Source organism: Oryx dammah, unplaced genomic scaffold, assembly GCF_014754425.2.
Source record: "Oryx dammah isolate SB20612 unplaced genomic scaffold, SCBI_Odam_1.1 HiC_scaffold_5, whole genome shotgun sequence".
NCBI lineage: Eukaryota > Metazoa > Chordata > Mammalia > Artiodactyla > Bovidae > Oryx > Oryx dammah.
Window position 1 is genome coordinate 74905830 of NW_024070189.1, and position 21499 is coordinate 74927328.

General features: G+C 37.2%; 1 protein-coding gene across 1 annotated transcript in view; it reads right to left on the reverse strand.

Annotated features, from left to right (window-relative positions):
- The window catches only part of DTWD2 (DTW domain containing 2), a 75961-nt gene that overhangs the window by 38826 nt on the left and 15636 nt on the right, over nt 1-21499 (reverse strand). The window contains exon 2 of the mRNA XM_040241686.1: nt 3556-3646. Coding sequence (XP_040097620.1) covers nt 3556-3646 — 91 coding nt within the window. The remainder of the gene's footprint in view (nt 1-3555; nt 3647-21499) is intronic.

A 21499-nucleotide genomic window follows, 5' to 3' on the forward strand; every position in this document is an offset into this window, starting at 1 on the left:
CTCCTTGCAGTCCAAGGGACTCTCAAGAGTCTTCTCCAACACCACAGTTCAAAAGCATCAATTCTTGGGTGCTCAGCTTTCTTCACAGTCCAACTGTTGCAGGTGATTAGCTATTGTGTCTTAGCCTCATACTTATCTTGGTTATTCTGGCCTACAGTGCTCAGTCACTGCCTGGCTTTTTTCCACTGGCCCAACTGGAATGTCATGCTTAATGAAATAAGTGACAGAGCCCTAGAGAATCCCATGGACTGGCAGGCTACATACAGTCCATGGGATCGCAAAAGAGTCAGACACAACTAAGCCAACTGAGCACCCATGCACATAGACTCCAATGTTATCTTTACCAGTTTACTTAATCTTGCGTGTATATACATCCTCAGAGTAAATAATTTGACTACTTTCGTGTCTGTAAAAAAGTGACAATGTCCTAAAGGATTATCAAATATTACTTACCTTCCTTTAGGAATGTCAGTTATTTAGCAAATTAATACATAAAACAATAAAATTATACATGAATGTATTAAAGTAATTAAAAATAAATGTATAATTACATTATTTATTTTTGCACAGAAACAAAAAGTATTGTAGTAATGGTATTCAACAAACACATACACACAGTTAGTTACTCTCTCAGGAACATTCTGTGTTTACTTCTTTAACCTCTAAATCTAGGAAGTATTAATTAAAATAATATGAAAAAGGTAAATTTAAACATGCTGAGAGTAGTTACACTGATCTACCTAATAAAAAATTCAAACAGAAACAGGAGAGTCAGAATTTGCTGGGATTTTCACTAAAAGAACATGCAGCAGTCTGGCGCTTGAAGCAGCCTGGCAAGAGCACTCTGGGGCAGCTCCCCTGGTGGGGGGCTGCAGGAGGCGGGCAAGGGGGCTCCAGGACCATTTCCAGTGTCTCACACTGTCTCCTTCCCTCCTTCCCCGCACTTCTGAGACTCTGACACATAAGTAAACCACCTTCCAAACGTCTGTCAAAGTAACACATGTATGAGCGTCAAACAGTGCCAAAAGATTTAAACTGTTCCCAGATACAATCCCCAATACTACTTCCCAGAGGCAATTGCTTTAACTTCTCCAGCTATTTCTTCCAATAGTTATGTCCATATTTCTATATGTGCCTTGCTATTTCTTATCAATTTTAGATATTACATACAAACTGTCAATTATTACCATCATATTAGGTAACCTTAATGTAATTCTAAGTGCATTTCATGTATTATTCATTTACTACTCACCATAAGACTCTTCCCTCATACCTTCCCTCTATCCTCACACTTCCTTCAGACCCTCAGTTGGTAAAGAATCCGCCTGCAATGCGGGAGACCCTGATTCGATTCCTGGGTCAGGAAGATCCACTGGAGAAGGGAGAGGCTACTGCCTTCAGTACTCTTGGGCTTCCCTGGTGGCTCAGCTGGTAAAGAATCTGCCTGCAATGCAGGAGACCTGGGTCTGATCCCTGGGTTGGGAAGACCCCTGGAGAAGGGAAAGGCTTCCCACTCCAGTATTCTTGCCTGCAGAATCCCTATGGACAGTGGAGCCTGGCGGGCTGCAGTCCATGTGGTCGCAAAGAGTCAGATACGACTGAGTGACTAAACACCGACCATTCACCATAAACCAGTAACATAGTATATTTTTATTACATCCATTTCATTAATGACAAAACTGAGGCACAAAGAGGTTATCTTTCCCAGGGTTACAGAGTTTACAGAGCTGTGAAGAATTTAAACTCCTGAGCCTTACTCACTCTATAACTAAAACCTCTCATAATAAATGAAGATTTAGCTTTCTTACATCACTGCTTACCCTTACATCTTCTAGCATTTTTAGTGAAATCAATAAACAGTATTTACATCATTAATGGCTATATGTGTGTGTGTGTGTGTGTGTATATATATATATATAGTTCACAAAAAGCCAAGCTATTTAACATAACCTTTCTTTTCTGTAAAGGTTTTTTTTTTTTTTTGTTATTTTTGAGGTAACTCTTTTCTTTCTATCCTTAAGTAATTTTCTATATGCATGTCCATACTCTTTGAAATGCTCCACCATAATAAACACCATTTCATCCATTCCATCAAGTCTTCTTTCCTCAAAGCCCCTTCCTAGAGCCTGGTTTTCAATCAGTTTTTAGGGGAACTCATCAAACTGACCTGTTCTGTGACTGAAAACTGTATGCTGAGATTAAGCACAAGGCAGCCCAGTATGACTGAGTTAAATTAAGATTGTAAAGTTCCTTGAGTGATAAAGAAAAGCAATACAGATGGACTTGTACATACATGAAATACATTTGCAGCACATACAATTATGAATGGATCATCTAAAGTGTGGATTAACCATGAAAGAAGGAAGGAAGTGAAGAATAGAGATAGGGATGAAGAAAAGGAAGGGGGGGAAAGGCAGGAATGAAGAAAACAAGGAATAAGATATGAAAACATTAAAACTGCCGCAAATCAATGAAAAACCTCCAGTTTAAAATCCATCTTATGTCTGGAACCAAATAAAAATGAAAATGCCCCATACTATGTGTATTATGAAATGAAAACAACACTTGTCAGCAAAAGTCAAGCTTTAGTCAAAACTGTTATGGCCAATAAGCTATCATTTTATGTAAATTTGAGCTACACCGGGTTATAAGTTTAAATGCAGTAATATAATGCTAGTGATAAAAGTGTCACAATCCTAACAAAAGCATGCTGTTAACACTGGAGAAAAAAAAAAAAGGTTGCCCAGCAAATGAAACATCTAACAATTCACAATAAAAGTAATTATTTTATCATTTGGAAAAGGAAAGTGACAGATTAATATCCTTTAATGTCTTTATTAAAGTCTGTATATTAATACTTCAGAAATACAAAAAAAAAATTATTCCTCCTTCAAAGCCTGGAAGAGTTTTAACTTCAGTTTACACTAAACTCATTTTTGTACCTGTATCACACATCAAAGACTTTGGTACTGATGTCAATTTCTGATTATCTATGATATCCTTCCCTCCTCTCTTCACTACTGCATTTGAGTTACATACACACTACTACATGCATAATCCTCCCCAATATATGAAACCATTAACTAAAAAGTTTTTATATACAACATATACACATATTTTATATATTTTTATTTTCATAAATACATGTAAAATATACACATTTGTTCTATTCACTTAAAGAAGTAAAAAACTTACACATTCATTTTATAACACTGAAGTGCTGAAAATAACTTCTACCTTAACAAGGAAAGACATCAAAGAACAAAAGCGAAGATCAAAATTTTTAAAGCAATAATTTCTTGAGTCAACTCACAAAATTTCATTTTTTTCTCCATATAAATTCATTGGAATTCTAAGTTTCTCTCTACCATTCAGTAACACAGTTTTTATGAAATAGTACCATTTTACGAAATATATTTTATCTGTCTATAAAGCATATCAGTTTATTTTTTTAAATGCTGAAAAGCTGAAAGGGATGAGTATGTTCACCTGCATGCATCCTCTTGTGTACTAATATCCTACCTGACACTGTGTATTTCACAACACCTTACTCACCTCTGCTGGATGCTGAATTATATACAAGTAGGTAGAGATGTGTAGAGGATGCGCTGGTAGAAATGGGCACAAACACACTTTCTGAGGCCGGCTAAAGGACAAAATAGAAAAGAAAAACTGTAGTATGTTTAAAATAAAATTATATAACAATAACGTAAAATTTGAACATAATCACACTTAATTATATAGATTTGCTAAAGCTGAATTCTTTTAAAGTGATATTAAGAAAGAATTTAATCAAACATATTTTCAATATAAGAATTTGAAAAATAAGACTCAGGTAAATTTTTTACCATCCATAGTAGATCAAAGTATCTCAAAAAATCTTGCCTTAATTATCTTCAGTGGAAGAAGAGTCATAAGTCACCACTATGGTCTTTTTATTCATGAAGCAATACTTCTACTAACTTGCATTCCAAATCAAGAACAGATCTCATGTCAAACAGAAACCTGGCAACTAATCTGAATCTTCTGCAGTTGGAAGGAACAAAGTGATAATAAAATACTGGAATATAATCACCACCTAGAAGACTGCTAATCGAACTTAGCCATCAGTCAACATGGAGAACTTACCAATTGTGAGAAGAAACCCAAACAGGGACCACCAAAGAATATTTGGCTAGAATGACATCCTCAGAGCATGTATCATACCCATTTATTTTCCCTTTCGTTATTGTTTTCTCTGTTGCTTTCATTTTCCTTACTTTTTAGTGCCTTACTTGTTTCAGTAGCACTTATTACAAAATTCGGACGGAATAAAAGGGTACACTTCCCATCTCAGTTCTCCAGTCTAGTGCATTCCCTTCCCTAAAGGCAACCAATGATTAGTTTCTTGTGTGTCCTTCCAAAGGTACTGAAGGAATATACATGGGTAGTTTATCATTACATCCTGTATTAAATATGTGTGTTTATAACATGAAATTAATCAAGCAGCCAGATACAATATGATGGAAGCAAATGTTCACAATAAATCACTATTACAGGCAGATGTCACATAGCATTATAACAGTATACAAGTGAATGTTATATTTTAAAGAGAATTCCCAACAGCATACTTACTACTAGAAAATTGATCGCTACCTACTGTTTCCTCAATTTTACTTATGTTGAGTTATAGCCTGAGGTAAAAAATATGTATATTAATAAAACACACAGTGTGAGTAAATTGGTTCGATTGTATCTACCACCTCACTTTGCAAGAAACTGTTAAAACTTTGCTCCTGGTGAAGAAATTATCTAAATAATATTTGAGGCAGAGGTATAAACGTATTGTACAATGTGACCTCACTTCCCCTCTTCACTACTGAACCAAGAGTGAATGATTAACCCAAGGAAATCAATACACTTGTTTTCCAATGACATCTGAAATGACTCAGTGTGTCCCTCTTAGAAATGTGAGCAAATTTCTAGGAACAGAGAGTTTCTCAGTGGTCACAAGAAGAGTAAACATGAGCAAACACAGGAGCAGTGACTTATGGAACTATATAGTGATAAACAGGGGCTTCCCTGGTGGCTCAGACGGTAAAGAGTCTGCCTGCAATGCAGGAGACCAGAGTTCGATCCCTGGGTCAGGAAGATCCCTTGGAGAAGAAAATGGAAACCCAAATCCAGTATTCTTGCCTGGAAAATCCCACGGATGGAGGAGCCTGGCGGGCTACAGTCCATAGGGTCACACAGAGTTGGACACAACTGAGCAACTTCATTTTCACTTTCAGTGACAAACAAATCACTGGCTACAATTAGAAAGGACTGCCCATTCAATGAAAGGAGACAGTGGATGAGATATATTCGAGTTTTAAAAGTTTAAGTTTCTGGAGACTACCCCATCAGGATGCTTACATAAGCCTCTTAGCCTAATCCACAGGGGTCAGACAGAAGAAGCAAGAAGAACTACAATCCCAGAGCCTCCAGAACAAAAGACACAATCACAGAAAGCTAATCAAAATAAAAATTCATAGGATTATGATCCAGACAAAGGAACAAGATAAATTCCAAGAAAATCAACTAAATTATATGGAGACAGGCAACCTTCCAGAAAAAGAATTCAGAATAATGACAGTGAAGATGACCCAAGATGTTGGAAAAAGAATGGAGAAGATGCAAGTAAAGTAACCTTTACCAAAGTCCAAGAACTAAAGAACAAACAAACAGAGATGAACAATACACGAGAGGGAATCAATAACAGAATACCTGAGGCAGAAGAACAGATAAGTGATCTGGAAGAAGAATGGTGGAAATCACTGCTGCAAAACATAGGAAAAAGAAGGAAAAGAAGTGAAGACAGCATAAGCGACCTCTGGGACAACATTAAACACACCAATATTCACATTATAGGGGTCCCAGAAGGAGAAGACCTAAGAAAGGACAAAGGACCTAAGAAAATATATGAAGAGATAAAAGTTTAAGTTTCTGAATTTTTTTTTGCATTAAACTGCATACGACCGCAATGCATGACCAAATGTCAATAACATTATTTTATAAAATGTAATTTAAGATCAGATGAAAGGACTTCCGCAGGTGGATAGGACCCTTCCACTTCAGGTGGATAGGACTCTGCCTGCCAGTGCAGGGGACATGGGTTCAGCCTCTAGGCTGTGAATATTCCACATGCTGAGGAGCAGCTAAAGCCCACACGCTACAACTACTGAGCCTGCACATGTTAGGGTCCACCATCTGCAACTACTGAAGCCCGTGCACCCTAGAGCCTGTGCTCTAGGAACAAAAGAAGCCACCAAAATGAAAAGCCCATGCACCACAACAAAGAGGAGCCCTAACTCTCTGTAAATAAAGGAAGTCCAAGCACAGCAACAAAGACTCAGTACAGCCAAAAATAAGAAAAAGATCAGATGAAGCCATTTTTTAAAAATCAGAACTTAACTGCAAATCAACTGACATATTTATAAACTATATGGTTCTAAGAATATGAAAGAATGTAAAAAAAAAAACTACCATATATCTTATGTAGGAAAATCCACATATCAGTAGAGCCAAAGAACTGAAAAATCCAATCAAGAAAACAAGATGAGTGAAAGCCATAGACTTCTGTGAGTAGCAGAAAATTGGCAAAATCAACTCTTGTTAATAACATCTTTCCAGCTTGTGATTACAAGCTGGAATCAGGATTGCCAAGAGAAATATCAATAACCTCAGACATGCACATGATACCACCCAAACTGCAAAAAGTGAAGAGGAATTAAAGAGCCTCTTGATGAAGGTGAAAGAAGAAAGTGAAAAAGCTGGCTTAAAACTGAACATTCAAAAAACTAAGATCATGGCATCCGCTCCCATCACTTCATGGCAAATAGATGGGAGTGGGGGCGCGAGAAGGAAACAGTGACAGACTTTATTTTGGGGGACTCCAAAAACACTGCAGATGGTGACTGCACACATGAAATTAAAAGATGCTCGCTCCTTGGAAGAAAAGCTATGACCAACTTAGACAGCATATTAAAAAGGAAAGACATTACCTTTCCAACAAAGGTCCGTCTAGTCAAAGCTATGGTTTTTCCAGTAGTTAAGTATGGATGTGAGAGTTGGAAAATAAAGAAAGTTGAACACCGAAGAATTGATGCTTTTGAACAGTGGTGTTGGAGAAGACTCTTGAGAGTCCCTTGAACTGCAAGGAGATCCAACCAGTCAATCCTAAAGGAAATCAGTCCTGAGTATTCATTGGAAGAGTTGACTGATGCTGAAGTTGAAACTCCAATACTTTGGACATCTGATGTGGAAAACTGATTCACTGGAAAAGACCCTGATGCTGGGAAAGACTGAAGGCAGGAGGAGAAGGGGACGCAGCTTGATTCCAGCTTGCACTTCACCCAGCCCAGCATTTCACATGATGTACTCTGCATATAAGTTAAATAAGCAGGGTGACAATATATAGCCTTGATGTACTGCTTTCCCAATTTGGAATCAGTCTGTCGTTCCATGTCCAGTTCTAAATTGTTGCTTCTTGACCTGCATACAGATTTCTCAGGAGGCAGGTAAAGTGGTCTGGTAGTCCCATGTTTTTAAAATTTTTCCATAGTTTGTTGTGATCCACACAGTCAAAGGCTTTGACATAGCCAATAAAGCAGAAGCAGATGTTTTTCTGGAACTCTCTTGCTTTTTCAATGATCCAACCAATGTTGGCAATTTGATATCTGGTTCCTCTGCCTTTTCTAAATCCAGCTTGAACATCTGGAAGTTCTTGGTTCACATACTATTGAAGCCTGGCTTGGAGAATTTTGAGCATAGCTTTGCTAGCATGTGAGATGAGTGCAATTGTGTGGTAGTTTGACAAACCTAGACACAGTATTAAAAAGTAGAGACATCACTTTGCCAACAAAGATCCATATAGTCAAAGCTATGGTTTTTTTCAGTAGTCATGTATAGATGTTAGAGTTGGACCATAACAAAGACTGAGCACCAAAGAACTGATGCTTTCAAATTGTGGTGTTGGAGAGGACTCTTGATAGTCCCTTGGGCTGCAAGGAGATCAAACCAGTCAATCCTAAAGGAAATCAACCCTGAATAGTCACTAGAAGGACTGATGCTTAAGCTGAAGCTCCAATACTTTGGCCACCTGATGAGAAGAGTCGACCCATTAGAAAAGACTCTCATGCTACCAAAGACTGAGGGCAGGAGAAGAAGGGGGCGACAGAGGATAAGGTGGTTGGATGGCATCATCCACTCAATGGACATGAGTTTGAGCAAACCCAGGAAATAGTGAAGGACTGGGAAGCCTGGCATGCTGCAGACCCCCAGTTCTGGCATGCTAGGGTCAGAAAGAGTCTGATTCGACTGAACAATAACATCTTTAACTCATGACGTACATACATACATATATATACAAATATACATATATATACAAACATACATATATACATACATACATACATACATACACACACACACACACACATATATATATAATTATAAAAGTCCTTAGTATGACAGGATAGTGCAAAGAACTGCTCTGGTTATTGATAGCTCTGGATTTCATGTCTGACCAAAACCTCTGTTCATGGGGGCGGCAGCAAACTGGGATAGTAATTTCTTTACTAGGAAGATATGCTTGGTCTTTAGGAAGATTTAGAATTAAGTAGTTTGGAGAGTTGCACTCCCAGGATAATAAGGAAAGCTGCATCAGGCACCCACTCTCCAGGGAAAGAGGCAAAACTGACTAATACTATTTTTAAAAAGAACCACTTAAAGACTCTAGAAATTATCCTAAGGGTATATTTGAATTAAAAAAAATTACTCAAGAAAATTTACAGGAAAATTTGGTATTAGGATAGTTTGTGGCATTTGAGTTATAACCCATTTACTACCTTGCCCTGGTTCAGATTGATAGAAAGTCCTCTCCAGGTAAGTGTGGCCAAGAGAGCAGAGCTTCCTCTCAGCTTTCAGTCAAGACTTACCATATGTCATCTCCAATTCCAAATTGAAGAAAATAAATTCCTAGTGAGTGTGGCCAAGAAGACAAGAGGCTCCCTTCCTCCACCCAGCCTTCACTTTACAACACAGAAGCTTTACGACTGTGCAGGAGGCTGAAGATGTTGGGACCCCAACTGCCCTCACCCCAAATCACTTGTAGGATAGAAGTACAAGAAGCTGCTACACCAGAAGCAGCAAGTCAGTGGCTACTGCCCAGCCCTGTGCCCAGGAACTGCCCAGGAGAGTCAAGCTATGTAAGAAAAAAGAGCTCTAAAGCTCTCCCTAAAGTAAATTATTTTATTTGAAATGGAGTATGAGAAATTCAAGCCCAAGAGTGCTCTCAAAACAAAAACTCTTCTTAGTTAAGAGCAACAAGCTAAATAACAGGCCAGCTAGTCATCAGAAAGAACCAGAGAAACAGCTCAGAAGAGCACATCTGCAGTCAAAACCTCAGAAACTACCCCTCCCCAAATTTAACTGGACTGCTAGGCAATTCTCCAGAATGATCAGCTGATAATTAGTGGAAGCTAATAGGAAGGATGCAATACAAAAGGAAGAAGGCAGCTTAAGAGAAAGATGCTGAAGAGACATTCAACGAAAAACTGCTAAAATCACTGTAATACTGGTGGTGTCTACACAACTTTGCTAATATAACAAAAAAAAAAACTCTACATTATATACTTTAATATGATAAACACCATGGTCTGTGACTAATATCTAAATAAAGTTGTTATTTTAAAAAATATAAAAATGCAATGAAAAAAGAATGTTAGGGTGTGATTAGTAAGAAAGAGGCTGAGCCATGTGCTTAGTCACTCAGTCATGTCCAATTCTTTGGAACCCCATGGTCTACACCCCACCAGGCTCCTCTGTCCATGGGGATTCTCCCAGGCAAGAATACTGGAATGGGTTGCCATATCCTACTCCACGGGATCTTCCCAACCCAGGGACTGAACCCAGGTCTCCCACATTGCAGGCAGATCATCTGAGCCACCAAGGAAGCCCAAGAAAGAGGCATTTTACCATTATTTGACATCATGTTTTGTTAAGGTGGGTTTCCTTTTCTACAAAGTAAGCTCCCTAAGGGCAAGGACTTGACTTGACCTACTTTTTTCACTTTTATATTCCAGCAACTAGCATAGTAAGCTTTCAATATATACTGTTGCATACATAAGCAAATACCTTTGCATTCCCTCTTACCTCGACCTTGGAATACCCTTCTCCTACACAATTTCTTATCCTATCCCTTCATTTTCTTACATATCAAATACTAATCTCTCCTTCACTTCCTCTCTAGTACTAAGACAATTAGTTTGCATTATAAATGAAATTCAGAGTGTCAGAGGAAGACTTTCCTGCTCAAAGGAAGACTGACATTTTTGTTGCTTTATTCTGGGCATAACACACAACTGTGGGATCGTAGCTCCCCTGTGTGTTGACAGTGAAAGCACCAAGTTCTAGCCACTGGATAGCCAAGAATTTCCTCAGATCTTCCTTTGTTATCATTTGTGATCTTTCTCCCTTTTTAGAATGGACTAGTAGGATCTCCTTGCAGTCCAAGGGACTCTCAAGAGTCTTTTCCAACACCACAGTTCAAAAGCATCAATTCTTCAGAGCTCAGCTTTCTTCACAGTCCAACTCTCACATGGTGATGGACAGGGAAGCCTGGTGTGCTGCGATTCATGGGGTCGCAAAGAGTCGGACACGACTGAGCAGCTGAACTGAACTGTGATCTTTCTTGTAAGCAACAGCATACAGGAGGCAAAAATATATACTGAAGAAAATATTTACTAAACAACAGCAACAACAACAACAAAAAAACAGTTAAGCACTTTATATATAAACCCTGTAACTGTGATTTAAGCTAAACCTAATTGTTCTGGCTTATGCTTTAACATGCTCATAAAATATCATTACCTGTTTATTTTAAAGCATGCCCCCTTTATTAACCTAATTCTAATTACCTCAAGCTAATAAAACTATAGCTCTTTAAAACATTTTGTATTTCAGATGATTAACTTTATATTTAGCACGTTACTTTACAATAAGAATGTGTGCTTATTTATTATTAGCAGCTATTCTTCTCACACTTTCCTACTCTACAATTGTCTGTATGTACTACGCTGGTGACTAGCTATCCAAATGTTAAACCATTTCTTACCAAACTACTGGTAAGTGTGGAATAACTGCTCTCCTAATTTTAAAATCCTTTTCCGAAAGAATAAAATGCCTAGGAATAAACTTAACCAAGGAGGTGAAAGACCTGTATGTTGAAAGCTACAAGACATTAATTAATGAAAGAAAATGAAGAACACACAAATAAATGGAAAGATACTCCATACTCATGTATTGGAACAATTAATATTTTTTAAGTGTCCATACTACAGATCACTGCCTTGTCATGGCAAAGGGGCCTGCATAATTCAATGAAGCTATGAGCCATACACCGAAGAATTGATGCTTTTGAACTGTGGTGTTGGAAAAAACTCTTAAGAGTCCCTTGGACAGCAAGGAGATCAAACCAGTCAATCCTAGAGAAAATCAACCCTGAATATTCATTGCAAGGACTGATGCTGAAACTGAAGCTCCGATACTTTGGCCACCTTATGAGAAGAGTCGATTCATTAGAAAAGACCCTGATGCTGGGAAGGACTGAAGACAGGAGAGGGACGACAGAGGATAAGATGGTTGGATGGCATCACTGACTCAATGGACATGAGCTTTAGTAATCTCCAGGAGTTGGTGAAGGACAGGGAACCCTGGTGTGCTACAGTCCATGGGGCCATAAAGAGTCGGACACAACAGAGCAACTGAACAGTAATGCAGGGCCACCCAAGACAGACGGGTTATAGTAGAGAGTTCTGACAAAACCTGATCCACTGGAGGAAGGAACAGCAAACCACCCCAGTAGATTTGCTGTGAGAATCTTATGAACTGTATTAAAAAAAAAAATGACACTGAAAGGTGAGTCCCCAGGTTGGAAGGTATCCAACATGCTACTGGGGAAGAACAGAGGACAACTAACAGCCCCAGAAAAAATGAAGCAGCTGGGCCAAAGAGGAAGTGGAGCTCAGCTGTGGATGTGTCTGGTGATGAAAGCAAAATCTGATGCTGCAAAGAACAGTATTGCATAGGGACCCGGAATGTTAGGTCCAAGAATCAAGGTAAATTGGACTTGGTCAAGCAGGAGATGGTAAGAACAAACATCAACATCTTAGGAATCAGTGAACTAAAATGGATGGGAATGGGAGAATTTAATTTAGATGACCATTATATCTACCGCTGTGGGCAAGAATCCCATACAAGAAATGGAGTAGCCCTCATAATCAACAAAAGAGTCTGAAATGCAGTACTTGGATACAATCTCAAAAATGACAGAATGATCTCGGTTCACTTCCAAGGCAAGCAATTCAACATTACAGTAATTCAAGTCTATGCCCCTACCACTGATTCCAAAGACGCTGAAGTTGATCAATTCTATGAAGACTTATAAGACCTCCTAGAACTAATACCAAAAAAAGATGTTTTACTCATCACTGGGGATTGTAATGCAAAAGTGGAAAGTCAACAGATACCTGGAGTAACAGGCAAGTTCAGTCTTGGAGTATAAAGCAGGGCAAAGGCTAAAGGCTAACTGAATTCTGCTAAGAGAATGGACTAGTCATAGCAAACACCCTTTTTTCAACAACACAAGAAACAACTTTACACATGGACATCACCAAATGGTCAACACTGAAATCAAATTGATTCCCTTCTTCGTAGCCAAAGATGGAGAAGCTGTATACAATCAGCAAAAACAAGACTTGGAGCTGACTGTGGCTCAGATCATCAGCTTCTCATAGCAAAATTCAGACTTAAAACTAAAGAAATTGGGGAAAACCACTAGGCCAGCCAGGTACAACTTAAATCAAATCCCTTATGAATATGCAGTGGAGGTGGCAAATAGATTCAAGAGATTAGATATAGTGAACAGTGTGCCTGAAGAACTATGGACAGAGGTCCATAATATTGTACAGGAGTCAGCAAACAAAACCATCCCAAAGAAAAAGAAAAGCAAGAAGGCAAAGTGGTCATCTGAGGAGGCTTTACAAGTAGCTGAAGAACAAAGAGAAGTGAAAAGCAAGGTAGAAAGGGAAAGGTGCACCCAACTAAATGCAGAGTTCCAAAGAACAGCAAGGAGAGACAAGAAGGTCTTCTTCAATGAACAATGCATAAAAACAGAGGAAAACAACAGAAGGGGAAATAGTAGAGCCTGCTTTAGGAAAATATGAAATATCAAGGGAACATTTCACCCAAAGATGGGCACAATAAAGAACAGAAACAGTAGAGACCTAGTAGAAGGACAAGAGACCAAGAAGAGATGTAAAGAATCCATGGAAGAACTGTACCAAAAAAAGACCTTAATGAACTGGATAAGAATGATGGTATGGTCAGCCACCCAGACCCAGACATTCTGGAGTATGAAGTCAATTGAGCCTTAGGAAGCACTGCTGTCAATAAAGCTAGTAGATGTGATGGAATTCCAGTAGAGCTATTCAAAACTCTAAAAGATGATGCCATCAAAGTGTTTCACTCAAAATGTCAGCAAATCTGGAAGACCCAGCAGTGGCCACAGGACTGGAAAAGGTCAATCCTCATCCCAGTTCCCAAGAAGAGCAGCCCTAAAGAATGTTCAGAACATGAGACAACTACACTCATCTCCCATGCTAGTAAAGTCATGCTTAAAATCTTGCATGCTAGGCTTCAGCATTATGCAAACCAAGAACTTCCAGACATCCAAGCTGGATTTAGAAAATGCAGAGGAATGAGAGGTCAATTGTCAACATTCACTGGATCACAGAGAAAGCAAGGGAATTCCAGAAAAACATCTACTTCTGTTTCATCAACTACGCTAAAGTCTTTGACTGTGTGGATCATAACAAACTGTGGAAAGCTCTTAAAGAGATAGACCATATTACCTGTCTCCTGAGAAAACCTGTATGTGGGTCAAGAAGCAACAGTTAGAACACTGTATGGAACAACTGGATTGAGAAAGGCGTACAACAGGGCTGTCTGTTGCCATCCTGTTTATTTAACCTATACACTCAGCACATCATGAGAAATGCCAGGCTGGGTGAGTTACAAGCTGGAATTGAGATAGACAGGAGAAACATCAACAACCTCAGATATACAGATACCATTCTAATGGCAGAAAGAGAGAGGAACTAAAGAACCTCTTGATGAGAGTGAAGGAGAAGAGTGAAAAAGCCAGCTTGAAACTAAATATTGAAAAAACAAAGATTATGGCATCTCATCCCATTACTTCATGGCAAACAAAAGAGGAAAACGTGGAAGTAGTGACAGATTTCCTCTTCTTGAGTCTGAAAATCACTGCGGATGGAGTCTGCAAAATCAGAAGACAACTGCTTCTCAGCAGGAAAGCTATGACAAACCTACACAGTGAAAAGCAGAGACATCACTCTGCCAACAAAGGTCCATATACAAGGTTGCCATCTTCCCAGTGGTCACGTACAGTTGTGAGAGCTGGCCCATAAACTAGAAGGTAGCGTGCCAAAGAATTGATGCCTTTGAACTATGGCACTGGAGAAGACGCCTGAGAGTCCCTTGCACAGCAAGGAGATCAAATCAGTCAATCTTAATGTAAATCAACCCTGAATATTCACTGGAAGGATTGATGCTGAAGCTTCAAGTATTTTGGTCACCTGATGCAAATAGCCAACTCATTGGAAAAGTCTCTGATGCTGGGAAAGATTGAGGGCATAAGGAGAAGAGGGTGTCAGAGGATGAGATGGCTGTATGGCATCACCAATGCAATGGACATGAACTTGGGCAAACTTCAGGAGATGATAAGGGATTGGGAGGCCTGGCTTCCTACAGTCCATGGGATCACAGTCAGACATGAGTGGGCAACTGAATATCAACAACTACAGATTCAATGTAACCCTATCAAACTTCCAATGACATTTTTTACAAGAATAGGACAAAAATTCCTAAAATTTGTGGAACCATTAAACCAAATAGCCAAAGAATCTTGAGAATGATGAATAAAGCTTGAGGCATCATGATCCCTGATTTCAAACTATACTAACAAAGCACTAGTATTTAAACAGTATTGTACTGGCATAAAACCACACATAGATCAACAAAACAGAACACAGAGCCTAGAAATAAACCCATGCATATATGGTGAATTAATTAACAACAAAAATGCCAAGAATATACACTGGGGAAATGACATTCTGTTCTAAATGGTGTTAGGAAAGTTGGACATTAAAATAAATGAAACTGAACCATATACAGAAATCAACTCAAAATGAACTAAAGATCTGAATGTAAGGCTGGAAACCATAAAACCACTAGAAGAAAAATATAGACAGTAAGCTCTTTGACTTACATCTTGGTAATGATATTTTTAACCTGACAACAAAAGCAAAAACAAAAATAAACAAGTGGGACTATATTAAATTAAAAGTTTCTGCCTAGCAACAGAAACTATCAATAAAATGAAATGACAACCAAGACACTAGAAGAAAATATTTGCAAATCATATATCTCATAGGGGGCTAACATGCAAAATATATAAAGCACTCATACAACTCAAGAACAGAAACAAACAATCCGATTGAAAAATGGATATAAGATCTGAATAGACATTTTTCTAAAGAAGACATACAGATGGCCAACAGGTACATGAAAAAATGCTTTACATCATTATTCATCAGTGAAATGCAAGCCAAAAGCACAATGAGATATCACCTCACACCTGTTAGAATGGCTACTGCCAAAAAGAATAGAAATAAATGCTGGAGAAGGTGTGGAGAAATAAACAATCAAGCATACTTCTAGAATTTACATAGATCTCAGGAAGAACAATTAATATCAGATAAATATACTGGTAGATTGGGTATAGGTTTGGAAAACAGCTATTAAGATATCTCACTGACAATATCGTTGTCTTGCTACCTGATCTTGTCTGTGTCAGAGGTTTTCAATTTCCTTTTTCATAGAACTGGCAATGAAACACCAAGAAAGTTCTGGGAAATAACCACTGAATCACAGGCAAATGTAATAAAATGTAGTCTTTTATGACTATTTTAAACTAACTTATAACAGAATGACCAAAGTAACAGCTAAGATTTTTAACTCTTCTACATTTACAATGCATTGCAAATGTATTATAAATACTGTTTTCTGTCACCAGGTGTTAGCTACACAACCCAATAGACATTTATTGGTTATCTATACAACCCAATAAGTGTTTATCAACTCTTAATACATAAATGGGGTTTTCAAATAATTTCCTTAAAGAAATTTTATGAAGCATGCTTTTTCTTCTTTTCTCATTAAGGTTTTATGAATAAATACACACACCTCCTGTCAGACGGACTGACTAGCTTCTGAAGTGAATGATGTAACACAAGGGTAAGCTGTCACTCTTGTATGCTATCTTTGATAGCCTATAGGCAAATAAATATGACTACAGATGCTAAAACCTACAAAAACAACTTTCAAAAGCTTAAATATTAATTAATATTTAAAAGTTTCATTAAATCTCTAACAATATTTACCAAGAGCTATTTTTCTCACAGTACTAATTTTAATCAAGAAAATCTCACAGAGGCAAAGTTTAAAGATTAGTGAACAGATTTACAAAAATCATTAATTTAAAAAGAATTTCTTTTACCCACTAAAGTAAAGCAAATGTAGAACCCAGAAAGATACCGCACCTCAAATTTCCCAGTACTCAACAAAAATTTTATAGTTCCACAGAAAGAAAAAGCAAAGAACAAAGAGTTTTATCACTCTTCAATAGATCAGTTAACAGATACACTGCATCACACATTAAAAATAGCAACAACTTTCCAATTTTAAAAGACTGTGAAAAAACTAAATGCCACAGTGCCCTCTATTGTCATTTTAAAGAAACAAATAATTTGTAAATAAACTCTAGGTTTTACATTTCTGAAACTATACTTAATATAACCAGCGAAAGAAGGAACAACTTTTCATTATTAATATCACAATAAAATTTCATCTTATAAAGAGAAGCAATCTCAACCATGTCTAACAGCTTCAAGTGTAGTAAACCATATTTTCATAACCCCCAAAACCATTTCTATCACTACATTATTTTATTTTATAAATGCCTTCTGAAGTAGAGGAACAACAGGCTCAGAAAAATAAGTCATTGTTTCGGGAGAGGAAGTAACTCTCTAAAGAGAATAAATATCTTTAGATGAGACATATTGACCTAAGCATGCCTAGAGCAGTGATTTCCAAAGTGAGTAAATTATCCCAAGCAGGTGCAAAAAGGTAATATTATCACTTCTATTTATAATTAAGCATTACTAATATTTAGTATATAGAATAACACGCCCTCTGTGGGATGGTAAAACACATGGTAATGTGTCAGGATATGCAGTATCCTAATAAAAAAGGAGTTTCATAACATGAAGTGCTAACAATAGCATCCACAGGAAACTACATCCACAGGAAAGAGTCTATACTGAAGAAATTCTATCTACATAATCACAAACAAACAATAAGTGTATGGCAGAGGTGTTTCTTCCTTACTGCTACTTCAAACTCTTCATTAGAGCTAATAAATCTCAGATATGACAATAACTTTAGAAAGGAGAAATTATAAAGACACTTGAACTGTGAAATCACATCTTACTATCAGTAACTTATTATCATGAACCTTACTATAAGTATATATTATGTCCCAAAAATACTAAATAATAAGAGTAGGGCTCTATCACAATCAGCAAGCAAGCAAGCAATCGCTCAGTTGTGTCTGACTCTTTGCGATCCCATGGACTGTAGTCTACCAGGCTTCTCTGTCCATGGGCTTTTCCAGGCAAGAGTACTGGAGTGGGGTGCCATTTCCTTCTCCAGGGGATCTTCCTGAACCCAGGTCTCTTGCATTGCAGGCAGACGCTTTACCCTCTGAGCCACCAGGGAAGCAGGACATTTTTAAACAGTTTGTTTCATCATACTTTCTTCCTTTTATCTATGTTTTTCTATTTTTTATGATGCAAGTCATACATTAGTATATGATCAACATGTATTATCAGAGATAAATATGTATACCTATTAGAATTACATCTTAAGTATTTTAATCAACTGTGGTATGTATTCAAAACAATTTAGGGATCACTGGCCTAGAGATAAGTTTGTTCCTACTTCAGGATCTTTAAGAAAAATGTTAGTGTTATTATAATTAAAGAAGCCTTCAAATGAGCCAGATGCTTGGAAAACAAAAGCCTGTGTCCAGAGATATAATTATATATAACAGCTATATAAAGCTTCTACTAGAGCTTCAATGACAAAATGGCAGATTAACACTGAGAATCTTATCATCAAGTAAACATCTACAGTCAGTTATCTTATTATTTACTCTGTCTTCTTATATAGAAATAAAACAAAAAAACCTTAATAAAGTAAATCACTCTTTGCAAATTCTTATTTTATACTTTCATAATTTGTCTTAAATATTAATTACATAGACATGTTTTCTCATACTCAATTCACTATGAATTCTAGAGGAAACAATTTCTTACTCATTTTTCTATGTCCCTTTACTGGATACTGTCTTAATAATAACTGAATGAACAAAGACTACCCACATGGTTAGTCAAAGCAAGCCTCCAGGTCCATGAGGGGCATAATTCTATGTTCCTTAGCCAATGGCCAACAAAAAGGAACAGCATGAATGACCATCCTGACAAGCAAGGAGTCAAAGCTGATCTGTGAAGCTATTCAGGGGTCAACTATAAATGAAATAAAAAATTTTAAGAAAAAAGAAAAGATGAATGAAACTAAGACTAGTGAAACTAAGACTGGTTCTTAGAAAAGATAAACAAAACTGGGCTTCCCTGGTGGCTCAGTAAAGAACCCACCTGTCAATGCAGGAGACACAGGTTCAATCCCTGATCCAGGAAGATACCACACGCCACGGAGTGACAAGACCATGCGCCACAACTATTGAGCCTGTGCTCTAGAGACCGGAAACCGCAACCACTGAGCCCACATGCCCTAGAGCCTGTGCTCCTCAACAAGATAGGCCACCGCAATGGAAGCCCACGCACCGCAACTGGAGAGCAGCCCCTGCTTGCAACAACTAAAGCCCTCACAGCAGCGAAAACCCAGCCCAGCCAAAAATAAATAAATAAAATTATTTTTCAAAAAGAAATGATGAACAAAAGTGATAAACCTTCAGCCAGACTCATCAAAAAATAAGCAGATCCAAATAAATAAAATCAGGGACTTCCCTGGTGGCCTAGTGGCTAGGATTCCAGGCTTTCAATGCAGTGGGCTGGGTCCAATCCCTGACCAGGGAAGATTCCATAAACTGCATGGCACAGCCAAAAAGAAAGAAAAGAAAATCAGAAATGAAAGAGAAGTAACAACCAACACTATAGAAATACAAAGACTCATAAGAGATGACTATGAATACCAATATAATACTATACACACCAATAACATGGTCAACCTAGAAGAAATGGAAAGATTTCTAGAGATGCACAATCTCCCAAGACTGAATCAGAAAGAAATAAAAGACATCAACAGGCTAATTAATTAATAACATCAAAATACAATCAGTAATAAAAAATCCCCACAAACAAAAGTCAAGGACCAAACACCTTGACAGGTAAATTCTACCAAATAGTTAGACTTAACACCAATGCTTCTCAAATTATTTCAAAGATTTGAAGAAAAAGGAATGCTTCCAAACTTACTATACGAGGCCAGATTTACCCTGATACCAAAACCAGACAAAGACACAATAAGTAAAAAAATTACAGACCGATATTACTAATGAACATAGATGCAAAAATCCTCAACAAAATTTTAACCAACAAAATTCTGCTTTACATTAAAAGAAACATATACTATGACCAAGTAGAACTTAGCTCAGAAACAAAAAATGGTTCAATAACCCACAAATCAATCAGTGTGACAGACCATATTAACAAACTTAAGAATAAAAACCATATGATCATCTCAGATCCAGAAAAAGCTTTTGACAAAATTCATCATCAATTTATGATAAAAAACTCTCAAGAAAGCAGATACACAGAGAATGTATCTCAACCTAATAAAGGTCATATACAAAACACCTACAGCCAACATCATATTCAACAGTAAAAAATATTTTGTCCAATATCAGGAACAAGACAAGGATGCCCATTCCCACCACTTTTATTCAGGAGAGTACTGAAGGTCCTAGCCACAGCAACCAAACAATAAGAAGAAATAAAAGGTATGCAAATCATAAAGGAAAAAGTTAAACTGTCCCTGTTTACAGACGACCTGACACTATATATGAAATCCTAAAGACACCACCATAAAACCTATCAGAATAAATGAATTCATTATGTTGCAGGATATAAAATTAATACAAAGAAATCTGTTGCATTTCTATACACTACCAATGAACCATTAGAAACCATTAGAAAAAATTCAGAAAAAAAAATCAATTCACAGTTGCATCAAAAAGAATAAAATGCCAAGGAATAAATCTAACCAAGAAGTGAAAAATCCATACACTGAAAACTAGAGGACACTGATGAAAGAAACTGAAGATGACACAAACAAATGGAAAAATATACTACAGATTAAAAGAATCAGTACTGTTAAAATGACCCTACTACCCAAGGTAATTTACAGATTTAATGCAATCCCTATCCAAATATTATCATATTTTTCACAGAACTAGAACAAATAATTCTAAAATTTGTATAGCAGCACAAAAGACTCTGAAAATCAAACAATCTTGAGGAAAAAAAAAATCCTGGAGGTATCATGCTTCCTGATTTCAAAGTACACTACAAAGCTACAGTCATCAAAATCGTATGGTACCAGGACAAAAACAGACACACATCAATGGAACAGGATAGAGAGCCCAGAAATAAACCAACATTTATATATTAGTCTATGACAAGAAGGCAATAATATACAGTTGGGCAAAGACAGCCTCTTCAATAACAGTACTGAGAAACCTGGACAGCTACATGCAAAAGAATCAAACTGAACTACTTTCTTACACTATATACAAAAATGAATTCAAATTCAAACCCTTAAATTTACATTTAAAGGCTTAAATGTAAAACCTGAAACCATAAAAACCCTACAAGAAAACAGCCTGTATGCTTTGACATTTATCTTAGCACTATATATTGTTTTTGGATAAGTCTCCTCAGGCAAGAGAAACAAAAACAAAACCAAAGCAGGGAAACTATCAACAAAAAAAGTATACAGGAACTCTCTGTGCTATTGTTACAACCTTTAAGTCTAAAATTATTTTTAACTTAAAATTAAATCAATCAGTAGCCAAATTCCAACTCTTATACTCCAAAAGAAAATAATAATGAGTCATCATTGTCACTGTAAAATTTTTACATCTTACACTACATTAGATTCTCCTTCCAAAGAATTCATTATTTATCAAGGAGAGTCACAAAAATGGATAAAGAGGGTCAAAAGGTACAAACTTTCAGTGATAAACTGCATATTTGAAAGT